This window comes from Mobula birostris, chromosome 29 (genome assembly GCF_030028105.1).
Source record: "Mobula birostris isolate sMobBir1 chromosome 29, sMobBir1.hap1, whole genome shotgun sequence".
Taxonomy (NCBI): Eukaryota; Metazoa; Chordata; class Chondrichthyes; order Myliobatiformes; family Myliobatidae; genus Mobula; species Mobula birostris.
Genome location: NC_092398.1, coordinates 4,050,356 through 4,074,556, shown reverse-complemented (window position 1 = coordinate 4,074,556; position 24,201 = coordinate 4,050,356). Strand labels below are relative to the sequence as shown.

General features: G+C 45.0%; 1 protein-coding gene across 3 annotated transcripts in view; it reads right to left on the bottom strand.

The window, feature by feature from the left end:
- Window positions 1-24,201, bottom strand: part of cd164l2 (CD164 sialomucin-like 2) — an 81,050-nt gene that overhangs the window by 13,428 nt on the left and 43,421 nt on the right. For 2 of the 3 annotated variants that reach the window (XM_072246449.1, XM_072246452.1), the window contains exons 3-6: window positions 21,000-21,074; window positions 12,670-12,735; window positions 7,864-7,905; window positions 384-549 (exon numbers count right to left, since the gene is read on the bottom strand). In XM_072246449.1, the coding sequence (XP_072102550.1) occupies window positions 384-549; window positions 7,864-7,905; window positions 12,670-12,735; window positions 21,000-21,074 (349 nt within the window). The remainder of the gene's footprint in view (window positions 1-383; window positions 550-7,863; window positions 7,906-12,669; window positions 12,736-20,999; window positions 21,075-24,201) is intronic. The other variant, XM_072246450.1, reaches the window with a different exon arrangement.

The following is a 24,201-nucleotide window of genomic DNA, read 5'->3' as shown; positions in this document are numbered from 1 at the left end:
TCTTGACAGCATCTGCAGAATTCATTGCGCTTGGAGTAATGTGTCAAATTTTGGCCACCCTGCTGTAGAAAGATGTTACGATACTAAAAAGAATGCAGAAATGTTTCAGCAGGATGTTGCCTGGATTTGGGGGCCTGAGCTACAAGAAGTTAGGGCTTGAATCTCCAGAACGTAGGAGATCGAGGGGTGACCTGATTGAATTTATAACATCGTGGGGGGGGGGGGGGAGAAATCACAAAATATGCAGAAATAATAGTTTAATAGACACACAGGATAAAGCAAAAATTGGACAGTTTCAACACGCAAAAGCAAGCACAGAAAGGAGGGCATGGGAGGAGTCCACAGCACAGGAAGATGGCATGCCACACAGGGTTGATTCTTACAGAGTTTGGTAGGTCCCGTCGCGCGCTTTGAAGAACTTGATTGCGAAGAAAAAAGCTGCCTCGGCTCCTAGGACCAGCACCATGCCCCCAATGAAACTGGCAGGGTCAAAGCTGGAGGGCGAGTACACAGGAGCCGTCGTCGGGACCTCTGTGGTGGGGGCAGGCTCTGCAAGAAAGGACCAAAGAAAGAATCTACAGCAAAGTCCACATATCAGTGTGCCACGGTCAGACTGTCGCAGTGCATTAAAACTGGCCACGGTTTGAAAAGATAGTTGTCAACAGCAATGCAAGTGTGGTTATTTTCTTTAGAGATACGGCGCTGAACAGGCCCTTACTGTCTAACGAGCCACGCCACCCAGAAACCCACCCATTTAACCCCAGCCTAATCACGGGACGATTTACAATGATCAATTATCCTTCCAACAGGTACGTCTTTAGACTGTGGGAGGAAACCCATACGGTCACGGGGAGAACGTACAAACTCCTTACAGACAGTGGCGGAACTGACCCCGAGCTGTAATAGCGTCACGCTAACCGCTTATACTATCCTGGCGCCTCAATGTTTGTTATCTATTCAGCCCATCTAGTCTCTGCCAGCCCCAGAGAAATCCATCCACCCCTTTTCCTTCATCTCCTGGTAGTCCTGACACCTTTCTCTCTCTCTCTCTCTCTCTCTCTCTCTCACATACCTGTCAACACTCCCCCCACCCCACCCACCACCACCATTTGATTCTCCTGCCCCTAAACCAAACCAAGGGACATGTTACAACAGCCAGCTAAATGGGATGAGAGACGAATCTTCAGGTCAAGATGCTGCCAAAGTGGGGTCTCTGGTGAGGCTGAGGCTCTGACTTAGTTTTTTTTTCTTCAGGTTTGTAGGGATGGTTTTGGTGACAGAGGGGTGTTAGGGATTTACAGACAAGGATGTGGGAAAAATAGAGGACAGGCCAGAGTCTAAGCATCCACTCTGCGTTCGAAGACCAGCAATGTGGACGAGGGGCATTCATGGTCAGATGTCGGACTGGCAGACCAGCGAATCGGTGAGATTGGAGTTTGAAGCCTAGTACTCGGAGGACCATCACTGGTGAGTCTGGAGTCCGAGGCCTAAGGTTTGCGGTGTTGCCATTGGTGAGTCTGGAGTCCGAGGCCCAGTGTTTGGGTGCTGTCGTCGGTGAATCTGAGTCTGATGCCTAGTGTTCGGCGTGCTTTTATTGCGAGTCTGGAGTCCGAGGCCTAGTGTTCAGTGCGCTGTTGTCGGCCTGTCTGGAGTCTGAGGCCTAATGTTTGCAGTGCCGTTATCGGTGAGTCTGGAGTCCGAGGCCTAGTGTTCGGGGTGCTGTCATTGGTGAATCTGGAGTCTGAGCTCTAGTGTTCAGTGTGCTGTCGTCGGCCTGTTTGGAGTCAGAGGCCTAGTGCTTGGTATTCTGTCGTTGGCGAGTCTGGTGTCCGAGGCCTAGCGTCTGGGATCCTTATTGAGGATCCCTATTCGTCCCCATCGTCGAGCCTATCGTCTATGAGTCTGCTGGTTGGTGCTTCTGCAAGCACAACTGGGAGGGCGTAAATTCTTCTGCTGCTGCTTGTGTGATGGGAGTGGGGAGGGGGGCTTGGGGGTCCTGATGTTTCTTTCATTCAGTCTCTGGGGTTTCTTGTTTTGTGGATGTCTGCGAAAAGTAAGAATTTCAGGTTGCATACTGTATATGTTCTCTGATATTAAACTGAACTGTTTGTACAGCTGTCAAAAAACAACAGATTTCATGACATGTGCCAGTGATGGAAAATCTGATTCTGATTCTGAATGTTTCAATGTAACAACTCTGAATCTGAATCCTGGCAGCCCTGACACTGCCTGTCAACTCTCCTTTTACTCCTCAGCCATTGATCCACGCTAAAATTGGTCCTCTGCAAGACCAGAATGGTAATCCATGTGTGGAGCCAAAACGGATGGGGTGATATCTTAAATGCATTCTTTGCATCTGCATTGAATCTGGAGATGGATACAGAGCCCATCAACTTCATGGACCCTGTACAGATTACTGAGGAGGAGGTGTTTGCTACCCTGAGGCAAATCAGGGTGGATAAATCCCCAGGGCCTGACAAGGTGTTGAGCATAAAGTTTCTCTTTATGCTGACGATCTTTTACTTTTTATATCAAACCTGACTACCTCCTTACCCTTAATGTTTTGACTTCTTAATAAATTTAGTCAGCTTTCTGGTTATAAACTTAATTTACATAAGAGTGAACTCTTTCCAATTAATAGAGAAGTACAAGCTTTACTATTCCATGGCCTCGCTTTTAAAGTAGTTAACAATCAATTTACTTACCTTGGTATTACAGTAACAAGGAACTTTAAGAATCTTTTTTGAGAAAATTTTACCAATCTTCTAAACTCTACAAACAGAGTTTGACACGGTGGTCACTCTTGTCTATGTCTCTTGTAGGTCGTATTAATGTTATTAAAATTCATATCCTTCCTAAATTTTTGTATCTAATTCAGTCCTTACCAATTTTTATTTCTAAAGCTTTTTTTGCTGGGTTAGATTCTATTATTTCGTCTTATCTATGGAAGGGTAAACGCCCTAGACTTAATAAAGCTCTCCTTCAAAAATCTGAAAAGGGAGATGGTATGGTCTTGCCTAATTTTTGTTTATATTATTGGGCAGACAATATCCGTTGTCTTATTTTTTGGTCTTTCTTCCATAATAAGTCTGACTGCCCAAAATGGGTGGATCTTTCAATTCCTGCAGTTCTCCGTTCCGCACTTCCTTGTCATTTGCCTAGACTTATTGTTAATCCCCTTATCAGACATACTTAATATGGGCTCAGTTCAGAAAATTCAATGGCCTTCATGGTTTTTCTCTCTCTAGCCCTATTTTACACAATCTACCTTCGATGCGGGATTCAACATTTTATGATTGACCTAGAAAGGGTATTAGGTGCTTTGAAGATCTTTTCATTGATAATCGTTTGGCAACTTTTCAACAACTGTCTGTAAGGATTAATCTACCTAATACTCATTTCTTTAGATATCTTCAAATTAGACATTTCATTAACCCTTTGATATCAAACTTTCCTGAGATGTCTGAGAAAAATGTTCTGGACTTGTTTCTTTGTATCAATCCATTGGGTAAAGGTTTAATATCTGCTATTCGGGATAAGTTAATAATTTTGAGGTGTGCCCCCTTCGATAAAATTCGAACTGCCTGAGAACATGATCTAAATATCTCCTTATCTGATGCGGTTTGGGATTCAGTTCTTAAGTCAGTCAGCTCAACCTCTCTATGTGCTCGCCACTGCCTTTTGCAGTTTAAGGTTGTACACAGGGCTCATATGTCTAAAACTAAATTATCGCGGTTTTACCCTGACATTAGTCCTGTTTGTGATAAGTGTAAAGGGGCTGAGGCTTCCCTTATTCATATGTACTGGGCCTGTCCAAGTCTAGAGAAATTCTGGAGAGAAGTTTTTTCAACCCTATCTCATATTCTTAATTGCCATTTAGAACCTAACCCTCTGCTTGCTCTTTTTGACACCCACCGCGCCCCCTCCCCCCGGCTCACTTACTTCAGCAAAGACCATCAACTCCCCTCCAACAGCAAACCCCCAGAGACCATGAGATAGAGTCCATCAAAAACGGCTGTCCATCTCAACACTTCGACAGCTCATCAGGCCCTCTCTCCCTCTCTCTCCAATTAACTAAAACCAACAATAACGATGACCAGAAAATGGTCAGATTGCAAACACACAAAAAAAAGATTCTTTAATGCCCCAGAGGAGAGGAATCAACTGTTTTTATCCCAGATGGATCACGTGGCTTCAAAATGCCCATTAACATGGATCGAGGGCAAACAAGGCAGCCTCCAATAGGAAGGCACTCAACGAAAAGTCACCCAGCAACCACGAAAATAAACAGCGAACCGTTTGTATTCAGTCACACAATTACTCACTGCTATTTAAAATTTACCAAGTTGAAGACAATTTTGAATGCGAAAGGTTAATTCTTCCCAATAGCCCGTGGGATCAACGTGGATACATGTTCAAACCTACATGATTCCCTGTTACTGGTTAAAACCAGACATTATAATTTTACTCTGAAGTATGACTCAACGTGTTGAACACTTCCTCAATTATTAAGTGGGTCTTCATTAACTGGAGTAAATAAGTAATGAGGTTATCCAATTTAAAGGCTCGCATCAGGAGGGATTTATTTCCTAACACTACTGGACTGAGCTGACTGCCTGGCAGTTACTACTTTCTTTAGACGATCCACTACGAGAAAGAGGTTGTATCATTTATGTTATGATCTCTCAAGAATGCACCTCAGGCAGCTAGAATTAAGCAATTAAGCCATTAAAAAAAATTACGCCTGCAGTGTTCAAGATCAACGTGTTAAACTCTGAGTCAGGGAGATCTTTGCGGTGATATTGACACTATAAATTCGAAGCAAAATTAACACACAGTGGACATTTTATCAGGAGCCTCCTGTAGCTAATAAAGAGGCCTCTGAATGAATGTTTGTGGTCTTCTGCTGCTGTAGCCCATCCACTTCAAGTTTCAATGTGTTGTGTGTTCAGGCATGCTCTTCTGCACACTGTTTTAACGTGTAATTAGAATCTCTTCCTGTCAGCTTGAACTTGTCTGGCCATTCTCCCCTGACCTCTCTCATAAGCACGGCATTTTCGCCCTCAGAACTGCCCCTTACTGAATGTTTTTTTTTTGTTTTTCTCTTGAAACTCTAGAGATTGTTGTGTGTTAAATTCCCAGGAGATCAGCTGTTTCTGAGATACTCAAACCACCCCGTTTGGCACCAACGATCATTCCACGGTCAAAGTCACTTAGGTCACCTTTCTGATGTTTGGTCTGAACAACTTGACCGTGTCTGCATGCAGCACATAGTTGCTGCCACATGATTGGCTGATTAGATATTTACATTAACCGGCAGGTGTACAGGTGTACCCAATAAAGTGGTCATTGAATGTAAATGTTAGATTGTGAATCAGGAAGCTCTTTGTTCTGATATCGACACCATAAAGTCAAAGTCAAATTAAATATCAAACTATGTATTTGCTACCATGATATACCTAGAGATTAATTTTCTTGCAGGCATTTACAGGACAATAAAGAAATATGACAGACTTTATGAAAAACTATACATTAACCAAGATTGACAAACAAGCAATGTTGCGATTTTAAGTTATGGATTTACTCCAAAGGCATTAACTCAATTTGAAAGGCATGTTTGTACACCTGCCTAAACTCAATCCGTAACAATTCCCAAAAGGATTTGTACATGTTGTTTCGTCAGACTTAAAAATACAGATCAAGTAGGCGAAAGATAGGTGGGGTTGTGGAGCGCATGGAATTTAACGGCAAAGTAGAGGCCCTTTGACCTACAATGTTGTGCCGATCTTTTAACTTACTCTAAGATCAATGTTACCCATGCCCTCCATTTTTCTATCCTCCATTTGCCTATCAGAGAGTCTCCTCAATGCCCCTAAACATGGTCCCATCTGCCTCCACCACCACCCCTGGCCGCATGTCTCATGCGCCCACCACTGTGTAAATAACTTACCTCTGACATCGTCCCCAAACTTCCCTCCAATTACCTTAAAATTATCTCCCCGTTTTCCCCCCCCCCCTTACTGTATGAGATATTTCCTCCTTGGGAAAATGTCTCTGGCTGTCCATTCAATCTCATAAAATAGTCACGAAAAATTACTGGGGCATCTTGGTCAGCTGGGTATGTGGACTGAGGATAAATGTGAGGGGTTGCACTTTGAGAGATCAGGCTGAGACTTGTACAGTGAAGGGTAGGGCCCCGGGAGAGTGTTGTGGAACAGAGGGGCCTAGGAGTGGCATGTTCGTGGTTCGCTGCAGGTAGTGTGGCGAGCAGATGAGGGTGAGGATGGCATTTAGCGCGCTGGACTTCCGTCAGGTCACTGAGTGCAGGAGTTGGGAAGTTACATTGCTGTTGGTGAGACCACTGCCTCACCCTCTTATAGAAAGAAGTTGGTAAACTAAAAGCAGTGCGGAAAAGATTTACCAGGATGTTGCCTGAATTTGGGAGTCTGAAGTACAAGAAGTTGCGTAGACTGGAACGTGATTCCCTGGGCGTAACAGACTGACACAGGGGTTCCTAGCCTTTTTATGCCATGGACCCATTAAGTGGGGGGGGGGGGTCAATGAACCCCAGCTTGGGAATGCCTGTAAGAGTCATGTAAGATCACGAGGAACCTCCCTCATGGACGGTCTCAAGCCCGGCTGCAGAAGGCAGAGGGTTGGGCACGGGGCTAGCAACTCCATCCTGTAAAAACCCAGAGCTACGGAAACACCAACAGAAGCTCCATTGATCTCATCCCTGTGAGAGGAAGGATTTTCGCCTAGAAGACCTATGAAGTTGTATGGCGAAAGCAGAAGTCACAGAGATAATAAAACTTCTATAGGCTCAGGACAGGGGACCCTGGCGAGCTGTGTGCCAGGAGGGATGATGAAGGAGGAGAGGATCATGAGAGGCTTAGACAGCGTGAAAGCTCTTCGTCCATTACCCGGGGAGGGCTCATTAAAATCAGAGGGCAAAGGATTACGGTCTGATGGATTTTGATGCTCTTGTCACTCAAAGGTCCTTGGGAAGATACTGATTCTGGGAAGTTTAGAATGATGCATAAAATTTATTGCTTAGGATCATTTTATTAAATGTTACAAGAGCAAAATTGAAGAAGAGGGAGCTGAGAGAACAGAAATAAGACAAAAGGGAAAGAAATAGTTATGCTGGTCTCAGACTCAGAGGCAACACAAATTCCACTGATAACAATTAATCTATAAAGTGGCGCGTCACCTGCTATTGAAAAACCAAGAAGCTTGCACAAAAATACAGAAGCAACTGAACCAAAATTACTGGAAAATTTGCTGAACAATTACATGTAAATAGATGATTATTTAAAATTAGAGGCATAGGTAAGTGAAGTCTAATCATGGGACAAGTTACAATGACCAATTAACCGAATAACTGGTACGTCTTTGGAATGTGGGAGGAAACCAGAGCACTCGGAGGAAAAGGGAGTGGCAAGGACGTGCAAACTTCTTAAGTTCAGTGTCAGATTTGAACTCTGAACTCTGACACCCCAAGCTGTAACATCGCTACGCTGCTGTGCACCGGATTCAAAGCTATTTTAGACCAATCTCAGTTTTTAAAAACCAATGTTAAACCTCATTTAAAAATATCAAAATTCTCATTAGGAGCTGAGCAGCAGCCTTGCAAAGATCGTCCTCTGAGAATTCGTTTTCACTCATCTAACAGTGTTAAGTGTTACTCCCCTGTGTGCCACCAGAATCATTATCACAATCATTCTGCAGAAACGTCCTATGGGAATATAGAGTTCAGGTCAGTAGTTGCCACAACAGAAAAGAGGAAAGAGTTACACGATTCAGAGAGGTACTAAAGCTAATGAAGTGCTTACATTAGTAAGAGAAACACATCAGGTATACCTGCAGTCATGGTGGAAATATCCTTAGTAGTTGGTATGACAGCTAGTAGTTGAAGGAAGGAGGAAAAAAAAGCAAGAAAGAGGAATAATCACGTTATTATACAAAATCATTCCCATACATTTAAAAGAAAACTATTTAGCATTGCGTTGTGGAACACGACCTCCCAGTGCAACGAGCCAACGCGGCCCAGCAACCCACCCCGAGCCTAATCGCGCAGGAACAATTCACAAGGACCAATTAGCCTAGTAACCGGTATGCGTTTGGGTTGCGCGAGGAAGCGGGAGCACCGGAGGAATCCCATGCGGCCCACCTGACAGACGGCGCCGGAAATGAACTCCGAACTTGGACCCTCCTGAGCTGCGATAGTGTCGTGCTAGCCGCTACGCTGCCCTGACGCCATTTTGTTCTGCTGCCACATCAGGATTTACAGCATATAACATATACAAGGTATAATACATTTACATATAATAACTATTTAATATTTGGGTGGTGGGGTGGAGATACATTGCTACCAAAAGAGGTGTAGGGTGCTCCTTCCCTCTGCTTGCCTGTAGGTCACCCTTGGGCAAGGTGCTTAGTCCTCAGATCAGGGTCACATGAAGCCACGGGATCAGGTGGTGGATGGTCGTACGAGCAGCTGGTCCATATCACAAGACCTGGTTATGTGACCACTGACACCAGGCAGACAATCTCTGAAGAGTATTGATAATGGCTGGAGTCACCCATCGTGTAAAGACACTGCCCAGAAGGCGGCAATGGCAAACCACTTCTGTAGAAATATTCAGACCAATCATGGTCATAAGACCATGATCACCCACGTCATATGACAAGGCGCATAATGATGATGATTTAATATCATATAATATTATTATGATATTATTTATTTATTATTCAAGCTACGTAAACCTTGCCTCATGTTTTAAAAATATTTTATCTTGCCCCATTAAGGAATTGGGCTCACAGGTACACTTACTTTATATTTAAACTACTGGAAATAAAACGACCCATTTCTCCAAACGAACCACTCCTGAAGTTCAGTAACTAAGTTTGCGTTCTCCCAGTAGACCTCTCTCACTATTGAGAGATTTGATAAGTGAGCAATGGCTTCTGTTGTACTAATATAACAAAGCAACAGGTCTGTGTACCAGGGCTGGTGGTTGTAGAATTCAGACAGTCAAAACTAAACAAGGGTGGGCAACATTGATCTGATCTGCCTTAAAAAAACACCCATTACATCCATATTGGTTCAACATTCCTTCGTTATGTGACATGGGCGATCGTGGTCTTTCCATGACCGTGATTGTTCTTGGCAAATTTTTCTACAGAAGTGGTTTGCCATTGCCACCTTCTGGGCGGTGTCTTTACAAGACGGGTGACCCCAGCCATTATCAATACTCTTCAGAGATTGTCTGCCTGGCGTCAGCGGGCGCATAACCAGGACTTGTGATGTGCACCAGCTGCTCGTACGACCATCCACCATCCACTCCCATGGGTTCACCTGACCCTGATCTGGGGGGAAGCAGGTGCTACACCTTGCCCAAGGGTGACCTGCAGGCTAGCAGAGGGAAGGAGCGCCTTACACCTCCTTTGGTAGAGATGTATCTCCACCCCGCCACCGAAGGATTGACACAAGTTATTAAAAATTCTTTGCAATATCGCTTGATGAATTTCTGAAAGCATTTGGTGCAGAGTACAGGAGCACCGAAAAGAAGAGAATTTTTTTTTAAATGGCGGGCGTTGGAAAATCTAAAATAAAAATAAAAAATACTGGAAATACTCAAGCTGGTCAGACCACGTCTGTGGGGAGGGAAACAGTTCATGTTTGGGTCATAGACCGTTCATTATGTGGCCTGACCTTCTGAGTGTTTCCACCAATTTCTCCAACACTAAAACAGAAACCAAAGGTTCTTCTGAGCTCACAAAATCTTTTAAGACATAGGAGCAGAATTAGGCCATTCAGCCCATCGAGTCTGCTCTCTCATTCCATCATGACTCATTTATTATCCCTCTCAACCCCACTCTCCTGCTTTAATCTCACAACCTTTGAATAATCAAGGATATATCAACCTCAGCTTTAAATGTATCCAAGGTTCAGAGCTACAAGACTGACTTATACCATCCAGTCTTAAAGTAATGATCAAAATATTGGTTTATGGAGTTTAAGGTTAACTTGTATCTAACCCAATCACAATAGTTAACAGAATTAACATGACAAGTGATAGGATGCCAAAGAGTACATTCAGAGTCAGATAACAGTAAGGAAGCCCTAGAGCTAGCAAATCCCGACACAGTAAGATTACTGGATGGCTTGTCAGAGGGCAAGAGGTAGAAAATAAGATCTTTAAAGATCAGCATCAGAGCCACCTCATTTTACAACTTCAGTCTAACTTTAGACTGTTCCCTTTACACAGAAACTTTCCTCTTTTCCCATATGAGTGCAATATTCCAAATGATTTGGAGTACTTTTCAAATTCTTTCGAACTTCTCAGAAACTGCAGGTTCCGTGTTTGAGAAATGTGCTCAGCGTGGTGGGTTGTGATTGGCCGAGGTAGACCCCATTAAAATGCTCCAGCACAGCAGAACAATTGCCCAACAGATTTCAACACAGATCAGATGGCGGCACTGCATTTTGATTAAAGGTCACACACTCCTTAGGAAAAAAAATCACTAACTGACACATAACGGTCTTAAAAATCCAAATCCAGTCTCGAGGGATCTTGTAATGCTTCAGGGCTGCTCCATCAACCATGTGACTGAACCAAGTGCAACATCAACTCTATGTTTCTCAATAATCTTTTATCCACTTTAAAATGTTCAAATCTTTTGCCTCCAGCATTCTTGAGGAAGTGTTTCCAATGACACTCCGCTCTTGAGAAAACTATTGTGTCTGAGATGGAAACCTCAGTTTTTTTAGACATAGAAAAGTGTCCCTTATTTATTTATTAATTGGGATGCAGCTCAGAATAGACCATTCCGGCCCTTTGAACCACGCCACCCAGCAATCCCCCGATTTAACCCTAGACTAATCACGGGACAATTTACAATGACCAATTAACCTACCAACCAGTATGCCTTTGGACTGTGGGAGGAAACCAGAGCACCTGGAGGAAACCCACGCAGTCACGGGGAGAATGTCAGTCACGGGGATCTCTTCACGGACACAAAGCCACTATCCTTAAGATTTCAGTGACGTTAACATTCGCTCCTGAGCACAAGAGATTCTGCAGATTCTGAAATTCCACAGTAACACACACAAAATGCTGGAGAAACTTAGCAGGTCAGACAGCACCTATGGAGGGGGAATAAGCAGTTGATGTTTTGGGCGGAAACCCTTCATCAGAACGGAGGGTCTCAACCAAAAGTGGCAACTATTCATTCCTCTCCATAGATGCTGCCTGACCTGCTGAGTTCCTCCAGCATTTTGTGTGATTGTTTCTGAGACTGTTTTTTTTTAAAGCTGGGATGTGGCATCTGAAAGACACAGCTCTTCCACTAACCTTCTTCCTCCCCACAATATCACATCGCTCATTAAAACTCATAGAAGCCCCGGAGTAACTGGGCCACTTCCCATACACGGAGGGCTACCTTCTGACACAGACAGACACCAGTAAAATCCATCACTGCCCCTCAGTACACACCAGTAAAATCCATCACTGCCCCTCAGTACACACCAGTAAAATCCATCACTGCCCCTCAGTACACAATAGCACAGCCTTTGGGTCAGTTAAGGAAAGGAATAATTGGCGGTCAGGACCTCGGACCGGTGGGCCTGTGCCCTGAGACATTTCTGAGACGGGGACTGCCCCCAGCAGGGACCTGAAGGCCCTAGTTACAACGAACCAGAACATTGAGCAGGCCTCTCCACTCACTCATCCACCAGGCTTCCTATTTCAAGCTCAGTAATGAGAAATAATGTCAGGCAAACGCAGAATTTAGAACCTTACAGCACAATTCAGGTGCTTCGGCCCACCACTTTGTGCCAAACACTTAACCTACTCTAAGATCAACCTAACTCTTCCCTCCCACATAATCCTCCATGTGCCTATTCAGGAACTGACAGAGGGAAAATTTCAAGGACGTGCTCGTATCCTCCCTGAAGGGAACCACCAACTTCACTAATACCCGAGAACGTCTGTCCCATAACCCTGAGATCGCTCAAGGTGGCACTGGGAAATCAGAGGCCATTCATCAGGACCACACACAAAAAAAAAGCCCTGGGTAAACAGCAGGCGCAGGACATCTCACAAACCATCCACCCAATCAGGTCCCTCCAGTTCCATCTGTTGGGGGAAGGGGGACAGTCTGCCTCTGACCTCAGAGTCCACAAAACCAGGGAAAGCAAGCCTCCCTCAATCCTTAAACACGGAAAGTCATTGAGGACAATAAAGCACCAACATCCATGAGGCCCTGGTTAGGCAGAAATGTTTGAGTTTGTGCAATATAGATAGATTGGATTTGGAGATGTTTCTAATAGCGGGAGGGTCTAGGACCAGAGGGCAAACCCTTAGAAAAGAAGGACGTCCCTTTAGAACAGAGATGAGAAGGAATTTCTTTAGCCAGAGGATGGTGAATCTGCAGTGCTGGAATTTGGAAAGTACTCCAAATACATTTTCCCATTCCCAACTCCAGATGGAACCGCATTGAGAGAATTCCCTTCTCCCATTGAAAGGAGGCAGCTTTAAGCAAAGTCAGCCAACACTCGGGCTGCTCTTCAGCTCTACCAGTGAGGCAGGCTTAGTATAGTCTAATCAATATATAATACTTGCTTTATTCCACTGGGGTAATATGTCAGTTGTTTGATTTTACCTGTAGTACTGGAGACGGTCGTGGTGCTAGTGATGGTGGTGGTTGGAACAGAGGTTAGCTGTAGAACTGAGGAGATAATAGTTATATTTACAGGAATGTTCCGTACAGATGCAATTCTGACTTTAACTGAAACAAATAAGTTTGCTGATTATCCATTCTTCCAAGCAGTTACCCACAGGAGACAAATCTTATTGTAAAATTTCTTCTGATCCCTCAAATTCGCTGCATTTCTCTTTCCTGAGACTCTCAACTTCTTCATTGACAGATTTCCTGGTGAATCACTTATGAAAGTATATCCACCCCCTCAAAATGTTAATTACTGCAGCACTCTTGACAGTTATTAAGGAAAAGAAATGCAGAAGATAATGGTACCACAATACTTTCCCCATAAACAAAGCACCACTGAAGGATCGATGAAATTTCTGCGGTGTTTAAAACACTTTCATAAATCAGCTGAACTGGATTAAAATGGAGCAATCAGTCATAAGATGCTGCAATGTGTCATAAATATCCAATAACCTTTCATCTAGAGAACGAAGATCTCATACTGAGAAGGGGATAGTAACTTAAAAAAATCGATCAGGAATACAAAGCAACTCCACCTTAACCGAAAGAGGAGGTAAAAGGGACGAGCTTTATAAATGTTATAGGCAATTAATTGAAAATTATTTAACCTACAAAAATTCAATGGATTATTTCCGGTTAGTTTCAGAACAGATATGAATCGCCATGTTGACCATCTAAACCAAGGCTTGCCAATCTTTTTTATGCCATGGGCCAATACCATCAGTGAGGGGTAGGTGGACCCCGCATTGGGAAGCTGTGATCAAAACCAACCCAGATCAAGCAAGGAAATACCCACGAATACATTTGCAATCTTCATTAAAATGCCTTACTAAACCAACCCCGTTTTAGGTTAGTCCTAAACAAGGACTGTTAATGCACTAACTTTTGAATTCTCTTAGGCATAACTCCTTTACAAACACCTACCATTCTGCATCCAAAACCAAACTCACTGGAGAAAAGGGTCAGGCATATCCAAGCTGATGGCATGAACGGTGATTTCTTCTTCCAGTAAAAAAATATTTCCCCACCTCCCCCTCCTCTCATCCACTCTCTTCCACCCCCCCCCCCCACACTCTGGCCTCACCTGCCTATCACCTCCCCCTGGGCCCCCTCCTCCTTCCCTTTCTCCTGTGGTTCACTCTCCTCTCCTGACCTTTCCCACCCACCTGGCTTCACCTATCACCTCTTTCCCCTCCCCCCCACCTTTTTATTCTGTCATCTTTTCCCTTCCTTTCCAGGCCTGAAGAAGGGTCTCGGCCTGAAACGATCCTTGTTTATTCCTCTCCACAGATGCTGCTTGACCTGCTGAGATCCTCCAGTATTTTTTGAGAGTTGCTCAGGAATATCTCGCTTCTGGCTACAATAAAATTACTCTCAAGTTGGAGGAGCAACACCTCATATTCCAGTTGGGTAGCCTCCATCCTGCCGACATAAACAATGATTTCTCTAACTTCTGGTAATTTCTCCTCCTCCTCCTCCTTTCTTTTTCCATTCCTTATTCTGGCTCCCATCTTATCCCTTCTCTTCTAGTCACCTGCCCATCACCTCCCCCTGGGTCCCCTCCTCCTTCCCTTTCTCCCATGATCCACTCCCTTTCCAATTAGAATCCTTCTTCTTCAGCCCTTGACCTTTCCCACCTATCACCTCCCCATTTCACCCCACTCACCCACCTTCTGTCCTCACCTGGACCCACCCATCACCTTCCAGCTTGTACTTTTACCTCCCTTCACCTCACTCTAGATCCTTCCCCCTTCCCAGTCCTTCCAGGACTTGTGATATGCACCAGCTGCTCATACGACCATCCACCACCTGCTCCATGGTTTCACAAGGCCCTGATCGAGGGGGGAAGGCGCTAAGTTGGTGATACACCTTGCCCAAGGGTGACCAGCAAGCCAGCAGAGGGAAGGAACGCCTTACACCTCCTTTGGTAGAGGCGTATCTCCAACCTGCCACCCAATTTAAAACAACCGGCTGTCTTAAAGCCAATAGAAACATCAGAATGCTGATCAACACATGCACACACAAAATGCTGGAGGATCTCAGCAGGTCAGGCAGCGTCTATGGAAACGAATAAAGAATCAATGTTTCAGGCCGAGACCCTTCATCAGGACAGGAAAGAAAGAGGGCAGAAGCCAGAATAAGAAGTTGTGGGGATGGGGAGATGAGTACAGGCTGGCAGGTGATAGGTGAGACCAGGTGCGGGGGGGGAAATGGGTGGGTGGGGATGAAGTGAGAAGCTGGGAGGTGATAGGTGGAAGAGGTAAAGGGCTGAAGAGGAAGGAATCTGATAGGGGAGGAGAATGGACCTTGGGAGAAAGAGGAGGAGGGTAAAAAGGGAGGTGATAGGCAGGTAAGGAGAAAGGGTGAAAGGGAAATCAGACTGTTGAATGGAGAAAGGGAGAAGGGTGAGGGGCAGAAAGTATTGGAAGTTAGAGAAAGCGACCCTCATGTTGGAGACTGAATCTGAAGTGTTGCTCCTCCAACCCCTATTGACGTCCTGTGTTATAGAGTCGTAGAAAAGTACAGCACAGAAACAGGCCCTTCAGCCCATCTACTCCATGTTGATGCACCTACCACATCCCAGCTCTTTCCCCTTCCCTGCACCTTTTTATTCTGGCGTCTTCCCCCTTCCTTCTCAGAAGGGGCTCAGCTCGAAATGTTGACTGTTTATTCATTTCCATAGACGCTGCCTGGGCTGCTGAGTTCCTCCGGTGTTTCGCATGTGTTGCTCTGAACTCCATCTGTTGCTTCTTAGCCCAGCTCTGCATCCTATCCATGTCCCGTTGTAACCATCGACAACCTTCTACACCACCAAGACTGCTGCTCTGGGATGGGCAAGGATGGACTCGAGGGGTGATGGTAAAAGATCAAAGCCAGCTAATGTTGCCACAGTAAGGAAGCCAAGGCAGCTCCTTAATTTTCTGCTCTCCTTGGGGTAAAAAAATGCTTGTTCACAAGTCCAAAATACACTTGCTCAGGAACAAGTAGTAACTTCAATTGATTTAAACCTTAAAACCAGATGGACTAAAGAGGATTTTTAGCCAAATCTTTTGGAAGATTTCCCATTGCTCCAGAGAGAATCCATCTAGCCAACAGCCTCATTTACACCTCTTTGGGACGGGCATAATTAAGTCTTCACTGCCTTCTCAGATGGTACACTATCACTTGTGTCATCCACTCTTGATCTTCCCCCCACACACATCTCAGACACTCTCCTCTCTAATTTGTCATGCTTGCTTCCAACTCTCTAGTTCTGATAAAACCTTAGCTCCTCCCTACTGGACCTTGGGAAGGGAAGTAACCCAAGTGCAAAATCCAGCAAAGTCCAACTCAAATGCAAATTCAAGGATAAGAACATAAGAAATAGGAGCAGGAGTCGGCCATCTGGCCCGTTGAGCCTGCTCCACCATTCAATAAGATCATGTCTGATCTGACCATGGACTCATCTCCACCCACCTGCTTTTCCCCCCAAATCCTTAATTCCCCTACTCTGCAAAAATCTATCCAGCCTTGTCTTAAATATATTTACTGAGCTAGCTTCCACTGCTTCACTGGGCAGAGAATTCCATAGATTCACCACTCTCTGGGAAAAGCAGTTCCTCCTCATCTCCATCCTAAATCTATTCCCCCGAACCTTGAGGCTATGTCCCCTAGTTCTAGTCTCACCTACCTGGGAACAACTTTCTTGTCTCTATCAATCTATCCCTTTCATAATTTTATATGTTTCTCTAAGATCTCCTCTCATTCTTCGGAATTCCATCCTGAGCGCAAATTCGGGCACAGTCCATCCAAAGTGGAAAGAGTGAGCAACTTCAAGCTCCTGGGAGTCAACATTTCTAAGGATGTAACCTGGACTCAACATATTGATGCAGCTACCAAGAAGGCATGACGGTGGCTGTATTTCATTTGGAGTTTGAGGAGATTTGATATGTCACCAAAGACACTCAAAGATTTCAGCAGATGTGTTGAGGAGAGCATTCTAACTGGCTGCAACACTATTCGGTATGGGGGGGTGTGGGGCGAGAGCAGCACAGGATCGAAACTAGCTGCAGAGTCAGCTGCTATGTCACCTCCATCCTGGGTTCAAGCCTCCGTAGTATCCAGGACATCGTCAAGGAGCGATGACCCAAAAAGGCAGCGTCCATCATTCAAGACCCCCATCACCCAGGACACGCCCTCTTTCATTGCTACAATCTGGGAGGAGGTACAGGAGCCTGAAGGCACACACTCAATGATTCAGGGGCAGTTTCTTCCCCTACCATCAGGGAGGAGGTACAGGAGCCTGGAGGCACACACTCAACGATTCAGGAACAGCTTCTTCCCCTCTGCCTTCCCGATTTCTGAATGGACGTTGAACCCATGAACACTACCTCACTACTTTTTGATTTCTATTTTTTGCACTGCTTATTTAAATTAACTAATATATATATGCTGTAATTCACAGTTTTTCTCTATTCTATGTGTTTCATTGTATTGCTGCCACAAAGATATTAAACTTGATTCTGATTTTTGAAGTGCAGAGGGCAAAGTTCATCCCAAGTGCAAAATTGAGCAGATGCTGAGAACCAAAGAGCCAAGAATGCTGGAGATATATTACAACATGAGAGAAGGTGAACCTTCCAGACTGATCACTCTTCTTTAAACCCACCAAATGTTACGGGCTCTGAGTATTATAATATTTGACCTGATACAGCAACTTTTTAGAAATTGGTGAAAGATGGAATAGCAAGGAGGTCGAAAGTGTCTTGGAAGAAACAGAGTGCCATTAGTACCACTGCCCTACCAGCATTAAATATTATAGAGATGAGGAGGTCTGCAGATGCTGGAAATCCAGAACAACTCACACACAAAATGCTGGAGGAACTCAGCAGGTCAGGCAGCATCTATGGAAAAGAGTAAACAGTCGACATTTCAGGCCGAGACCCTTCTTCAGGACAGAGAAATGGGGGGAGGGGGAGATGCCAGAATAAAAATGCGGGGAGAGGAGAAGGAGGATAGCTGGAAGGTGAGAGGTGAAGCCAGATGGGTGGGAAAGGTCAAGGGCTGGAGAGGAAGGAATCTGATAGGAGAGGAGAGTGGACCACAGGAGAAAGGGAAAGAGGAGAGGACCCGGGGGAGGTATAGACAGATGAAAAGAGGTAAAAGGTCAGAGTGGAGAATAGAGGAAGAGGGTGGAGGGGGAAAAATTTATTCACTGGAAGGAGAAATCAACATTCATGCCATCAGGTTGGAGGCTACCCAGATGGAGTATAAGGTGTTGCTCCTTCACACTGGGGGTGGCCTCTTCTTTGCACAAGAGGGTGTCACGGACTGATATGTCAGAACGGGAATGGGAATCAGAATTAAAATGTTTGACCACCGGGAAGTCCCATTTGTGGCCAATTATTACTTATCTGAAATAGTATAACTTTCAAAATGTTTGAAATATAATTTATTTGAAAGATTGAGCATGATAATAATCTGACAGGTGGATCACACAGGGACATCCCATAGCTCGATATGACCATGGCAACATTAAAGGAACTCAGGGGTAGAAACAAAGGCCGTATAATAGTTGTTTCTTTTAACATCGTGCGTGGCACCAGGACTCCAAACCAAAGTGAATAAACACAAACTCAGTAAGGCAGGTACTGTTGTAGGGGAACAAATTATCGATCCTTTCCGTGCCTTGAGGCACATCGGGCGGCAACCTTGTCATTTCGATAACATTTTGTCTGTTTTTTTACGAGGTTGAGTTGCTAGCTCGATGCTCAACCCAGCACGGATGGAAAGCGAAAAAGGAGCTGGTCAGATTTGAACCAGGGACCACTTGCCTCAAACTCTGGAACTGATATCACTACACCACCGGCCGGCTAGGACAAAGAACAGTAAGGACTAATAACTAGTTAACTAGGGACGTGAATTGTGCTGATGTGGTAACAGTGATGTGCACAGCCAAGAGCAGGGGTTCCCAACTTTTTTATGCGTAGGACCAATACCATTAAGCAAGGGGTCGAAGGACCCCGGGCTGGGAACCCCTAATCTAAACCCACACAGATCAAGCAAGGAAATACCCACTGATATTATTCCCAAACTTCATTAAAATGCCTTACTAAACCAAACCCGTTAACAAGATGGCTGCTTATGCACAAACTTTTGAGTCTCTCTCCTCTGCAAACCTCCACCATCCTGCACACAGAACAAAACTTCCTGTAGAAAAGGGTATTGCCCTAGATGTATAGACTTGTAGCAGCGATGAGCCCCAAGTTCTAGTAAATTCACTAATTATGTTACAGCAGGCACCCATTATTGTAATAGAAATTTTAGGAGTAGCTGAGAATAACCTCACCTGGTCCCTCAATCTCAGCTTCCTGAAGAAGAAGGCACAGCAGTCTTCCTGAGGAGTCTGAGGCAAGTGAGGCTCCCTCCCCACCCCCCATCATAACGGAATGTTACAGGAGCACCATTGAGATTGTCCTGACAAGTTGCATCTCCATCTGGTATGGGAGCAGCCGAGCATCAGAGCAGAAGTCCCTACAAGGGACTGTGAGAACGGCCATCTCTCTACCATCCATCGGGGACATTTATCAGGAGCGCTGCATATGCAGGGCCCTTAGTATTATCAGGGATCCCACCCATCCATCCAGCACCCTCTTTGACTTTCTACCATCACGCAGGAGATTCTGGTACATAAAAACAAGAACAGTCAGGATGGGAAACAGTTTCTTCCCTCAGGCCATTAGGCTTCTGAACTCCCTGCCACATTGGTTAATCTGTTCTGTATCCGACAATATTTAATTTATGCACTTTACTTTGTTTACTTATGCATAATCCATCTGTAGATTCTAATTCTTACTTTCATAAGTTATTTTGTGTTTTGTATGTTATGTATACTACTGTGGTTTACACCCTGATTCAGAGAGACGTTGTCTCCTTTGTCGGTATACATGTATATAGTTAAATGACATTAAACTTGACTTGACTTGAAAAATTGGATTGAGTAGAGACAAGGAAGGCAGTAGCAACGACCTCCTTTTCATGAACTTCATTAAATGATAACATGCACCCATTGTTGTAACACGATTGGATTTGCTGTTAGACCTCTGGATAATCACTTTACTGTATAACCAGAACCTACTCTGTTACTTTATTAAGTCTTGCTGTAGCCACCATTCTGTTATCCAAAATGGAGTTTTGCTGGTAATCTCGTCAAATGAGAATGCAAAATCTGTACCAAAGTCAAGCTCGGGTGGCTCTGCTCCTGGTGCACAGCAGTCTTTAATAAAGCCCATACAGATGTACCGTGAAGAGTATTCTGACAGGCTGCATCACTCTTGGCTATTGGGGGGGGGGGGGGGCGGGGGGTGGGAGGGAACTACTGCCCAGGATCAAAAGAAGCCACAGAAAGTTGTAAAACTAGTCAGCTCCATTATGGTCACTAGCCTCCATGGTATCCAAGACATCTTCAAGGAGCGATGCCTTAGAAAGGCAGCGTCCATTATTAAGGACCCCCATCACACAGGACATACCTTGTTCTCATTGTTATCATCAGGGAGGAGGTACAGAAGCCTGAAGACACACACTCAGTGATTCAGGGACAGCTTCTTCCCCTCTGCCATCTCATTTCTGAATGGACAATGAACCCATGAACTCCACCTCACTTTTGTTTTTCCACTATTTTTAATTTAACTATTTAATAAACACATATATACTTACTGTGATTGATTGATTTTCTATATTGATTATGTATTGCATTGAACTGTTGCTGCAAAGACAACAAATTTCAAGTCGTATGCCAGTCATCCAATTCCAGTGAACACTACCTCACTTTTTTAATATATAGTATTTCTGCTTTTTGCACATTTTTTAATCTATTTAATATACATATACTGTAAATGATTTACTTATTTATTATTATTTTCTTCTTCTATATTATGTATTGCACTGAACTGCTGCTGCGAAGTTAACAAATTTCACGACACATGCCGGTGATGTTAAACCTAATTTTGATTTCGAACACCAACTCTGTGTGACCTTTCAGTTTGTTCCTACTGGTGTCATCAATGGAGGGAAATTAACCATTGATGTTCCAGGCCTCTTTAAGAAGGGTTTCATCCTGAAACGTCTACCGTTTATTACTCTCCATAGACCTTGCCTGACTTGGTGTTGTGTGTGTGTGTGTGTGTGTGTGTGTGTGTGTGTGTGTGTGTGTGTGTGTAGCTGCAGAATCTCTCGTAACTATGGAATCCTTTTCGGATTCACTTCACCGTATAAGAGTCTCTTACCGTTACATGTCGAAGACTCATTGTAGATAGTGCAGTCTGTCAGATTGTCCGCGTCCTTTGCAATACACAGCATTTCTGGGAAGAGAAAGTACTTTATCATTCCAGGATAAGGATCAATTCAAGCTCCAAGGATTCCTGTCCTAGGGAGGTTTATAAATATTATTAAAAGACTAATACTACACAAAAAGATGCGGGAACAACTGATAAAAGAACAAATGTAATGGGCTTAAAAACCTTCAGAAACAGTTAACCCCCTTTTGTGCATGGATTCCCTCTAGAACACTTCCCCACCCACTGTAGACCCCATCGTGGCAATCACACCACACAAAGATCAGTTTCCTTCCCAGCAGCTGCTCCTAGGCAATTTTCAAAGTTTGAAGTTCAAAAGTTCAAAATAAGTTTATTATTAAAGTACGCCTATGTCACCATATACAACCCCGAGATTCATTTTCCTGCGGGCATTCACAGGAATACAACAGAATCACTGAAAACCCCACTACGCAAAGACTGACAAGCAAACACTGTGCGAAAGAAGATTAACTGAGCAAATACAAATAAGTAATCCTGAGAACGAGTTGTAACGAGTCCGCGGAAGTGAGACTATAGGTTGTGGAATCAGCTCACAGGTGAAGCCAGTGAAGTTATCTGTGCTGGTTCAGGACCCTGATGACTGAAGGGTCATAAATGTTCCTGAACCCGGTGGTGTGGGACCTGAGGCCCTTGTACCTTCCTGCCTGATTGCAATTTGGTTAGGTAGGCAGGGGTTTTTGGATTAAGCCAATGATCCGGCAAAACAAATATGTGTCCTTGAAAGTGAGTCGATTGGTTGTGGGAACATTTCAGTGATGGACAAGTGAAGTTATCCCCTTTGGTTCAAGAGCCTGATGGTTGAGGGGTAGTAACTGTTCCTGAACCTGGTGGTGAGAGTCCTGAGTCTCCTGTATCTTCTTCTTGATGACAACAGCCAGAAAAGAGCATGGTCTCAATGGTGGGGGTTCCTGATGATGCAACAGTGCTGCATGAAGATGTGCTCAATGGTGGGGAGGGCTTTACCCGTGATGGACTGGGCCGTATCCAGTACTTCTCATAGGATTTTCCATTCAAGGGCATTGGTGTTTCCATACCAGGCTGTGATGCAACCAGTCAATACACTCTCCACTACACATCTATAGAAGTTTGTTGGCTTTGAAAAGAACCAACTTCACCTATGATGGACTTGTCCATATCTAAGCAACACACATCAAAGTTGCTGGTGAACGCAGCAGGCCAGGCAGCATCTCCAGGAAGAGGTGCAGTCGACGTTTCAGGCCGAGACCCTTCGTCAGGACTAACTGAAGGAAGAGTGAGTAAGGGATTTGAAAGTTGGAGGGGGAGGGGGAGATCCAAAATGATAGGGGAAGACAGGAGGGGGAGGGATGGAGCCAAGAGCTGGGCAGGTGATAGGCAAAAGGGGATACGAGAGGATCATGGGACAGGAGGTCTGGGAAGAAAGACGGGGGGGGGGGAACCCAGAGGATCGGCAAGAGGTATATTCAGAGGGACAGAGGGAGAAAAAGGAGAGTGAGAGAAAGAATGTGTGCATAAAAATAATTAACAGATGGGGTACGAGGGGGAGGTGGGGCCTAGCGGAAGTTAGAGAAGTCGATGTTCATGCCATCAGGTTGGAGGCTACCCAGACGGAATATAAGGTGTTGCCTTCCTCCACTATCAACTCTGCTCTTAAACGCATCTCCTCCATTTCACGTACATCTGCTCTCACTCCATCCTCCCGCCACCCCACTAGGAATAGGGTTCCCCTGGTCGTCACCTACCACCCCACCAGCCTCCGGGTCCAACATATTATTCTCCGTAACTTCCGCCACCTCCAACGGGATCCCACCACTAAGCACATCTTTCCCTCCCCCCCCCTCTGCATTCCACAGGGATTGCTCCCTACACAACTCCCTTGTCCATTCGTCCCCCCCATCCCTCCCCACTGATCTCCCTCCTGGCGCTTATCCGTGTAAGCGGAACAAGTGCTACACATGCCCTTACACTTCCTCCCTTACCACCATTCAGGGCCCCAAACAGTCCTTCCAAGTGAGGCAACACTTCACCTGTGAGTCGACTGTGGTGATATACTGCGTCCGGTGCTCCCGATGTGGCCTTTTATATATTGGCGAGACCCGACGCAGACTGGGAGACCGCTTTGCTGAACATCTACGCTATGTCCGCCAGAGAAAGCAGGATCTCCCAGTGGCCACACATTTTAATTCCACATCCCATTCCCATTCTGACATGTCTATCCACGGCCTCCTCTACTGTAAAGATGAAGCCACACTCAGGTTGGAGGAACAACACCTTATATTCTGTCTAGGTAGCTTCCAACCTGATGGCATGAACATCGACTTCTCTAACTTCCGCTAGGCCCCACCTCCCCCTTGTACCCCATCTGTTACTTATTTTTATGCACACATTCTTTCTCTCACTCTCCTTTTTCTCCCTCTGTCCCTCTGAATATACCTCTTGCCCATCCTCTGGGGTTCCCCCCCCTCCCCCGTCTTTCTTCCCGGACCTCCTGTCCCATGATCCTCTCGTATCCCCTTTTGCCTATCACCTGTCCAGCTCTTGGCTCCATCCCTCCCCCTCCTGTCTTCTCCTAACATTTTGGATCTCCCCCTCCCTCTCCAACTTTCAAATCTGTTACTAGCTCTTCCTTCAGTTAGTCCTGACGAAGGGTCTCGGCCTGAAATGTCGACTGCACCTCTTCCTAGAGATGCTGCCTGGCCTGCTGCGTTCACCAGCAACTTTAATGTGTGTTGCTTGAATTTCCAGCATCTGCAGAATTCCTGTTGTTTTTGTCCATATCTACTACTTTTTGTAAGACTTTTTGTGAGGGCATTGGTGATTCCGTAGCAGGCTGTGTCAATACAGTCTCCATCACACATCTATAGAAGTTTAGAATAATGCTATCAGACCACCAGCGACCTGGGTTAAATCCCCCCCACTCTCCGTAAGGAGTTTATATGTTCTGCCCATGGGGTCAGATGGTTGGGGCAACAGCTGGCAAGTGATAGGTCGATCCAGGGTGATTGACAGGTGAGGGAGGCGGGAGCAGAGAATAGGAAAGTAAGAAGCCAGGAGATGATAGGCAAAGAGACAAAGGGCTGAAGCTGAAATCTGATAGGAGGAGAAGGTGGACAATGGAATGGGGATGTGGCCA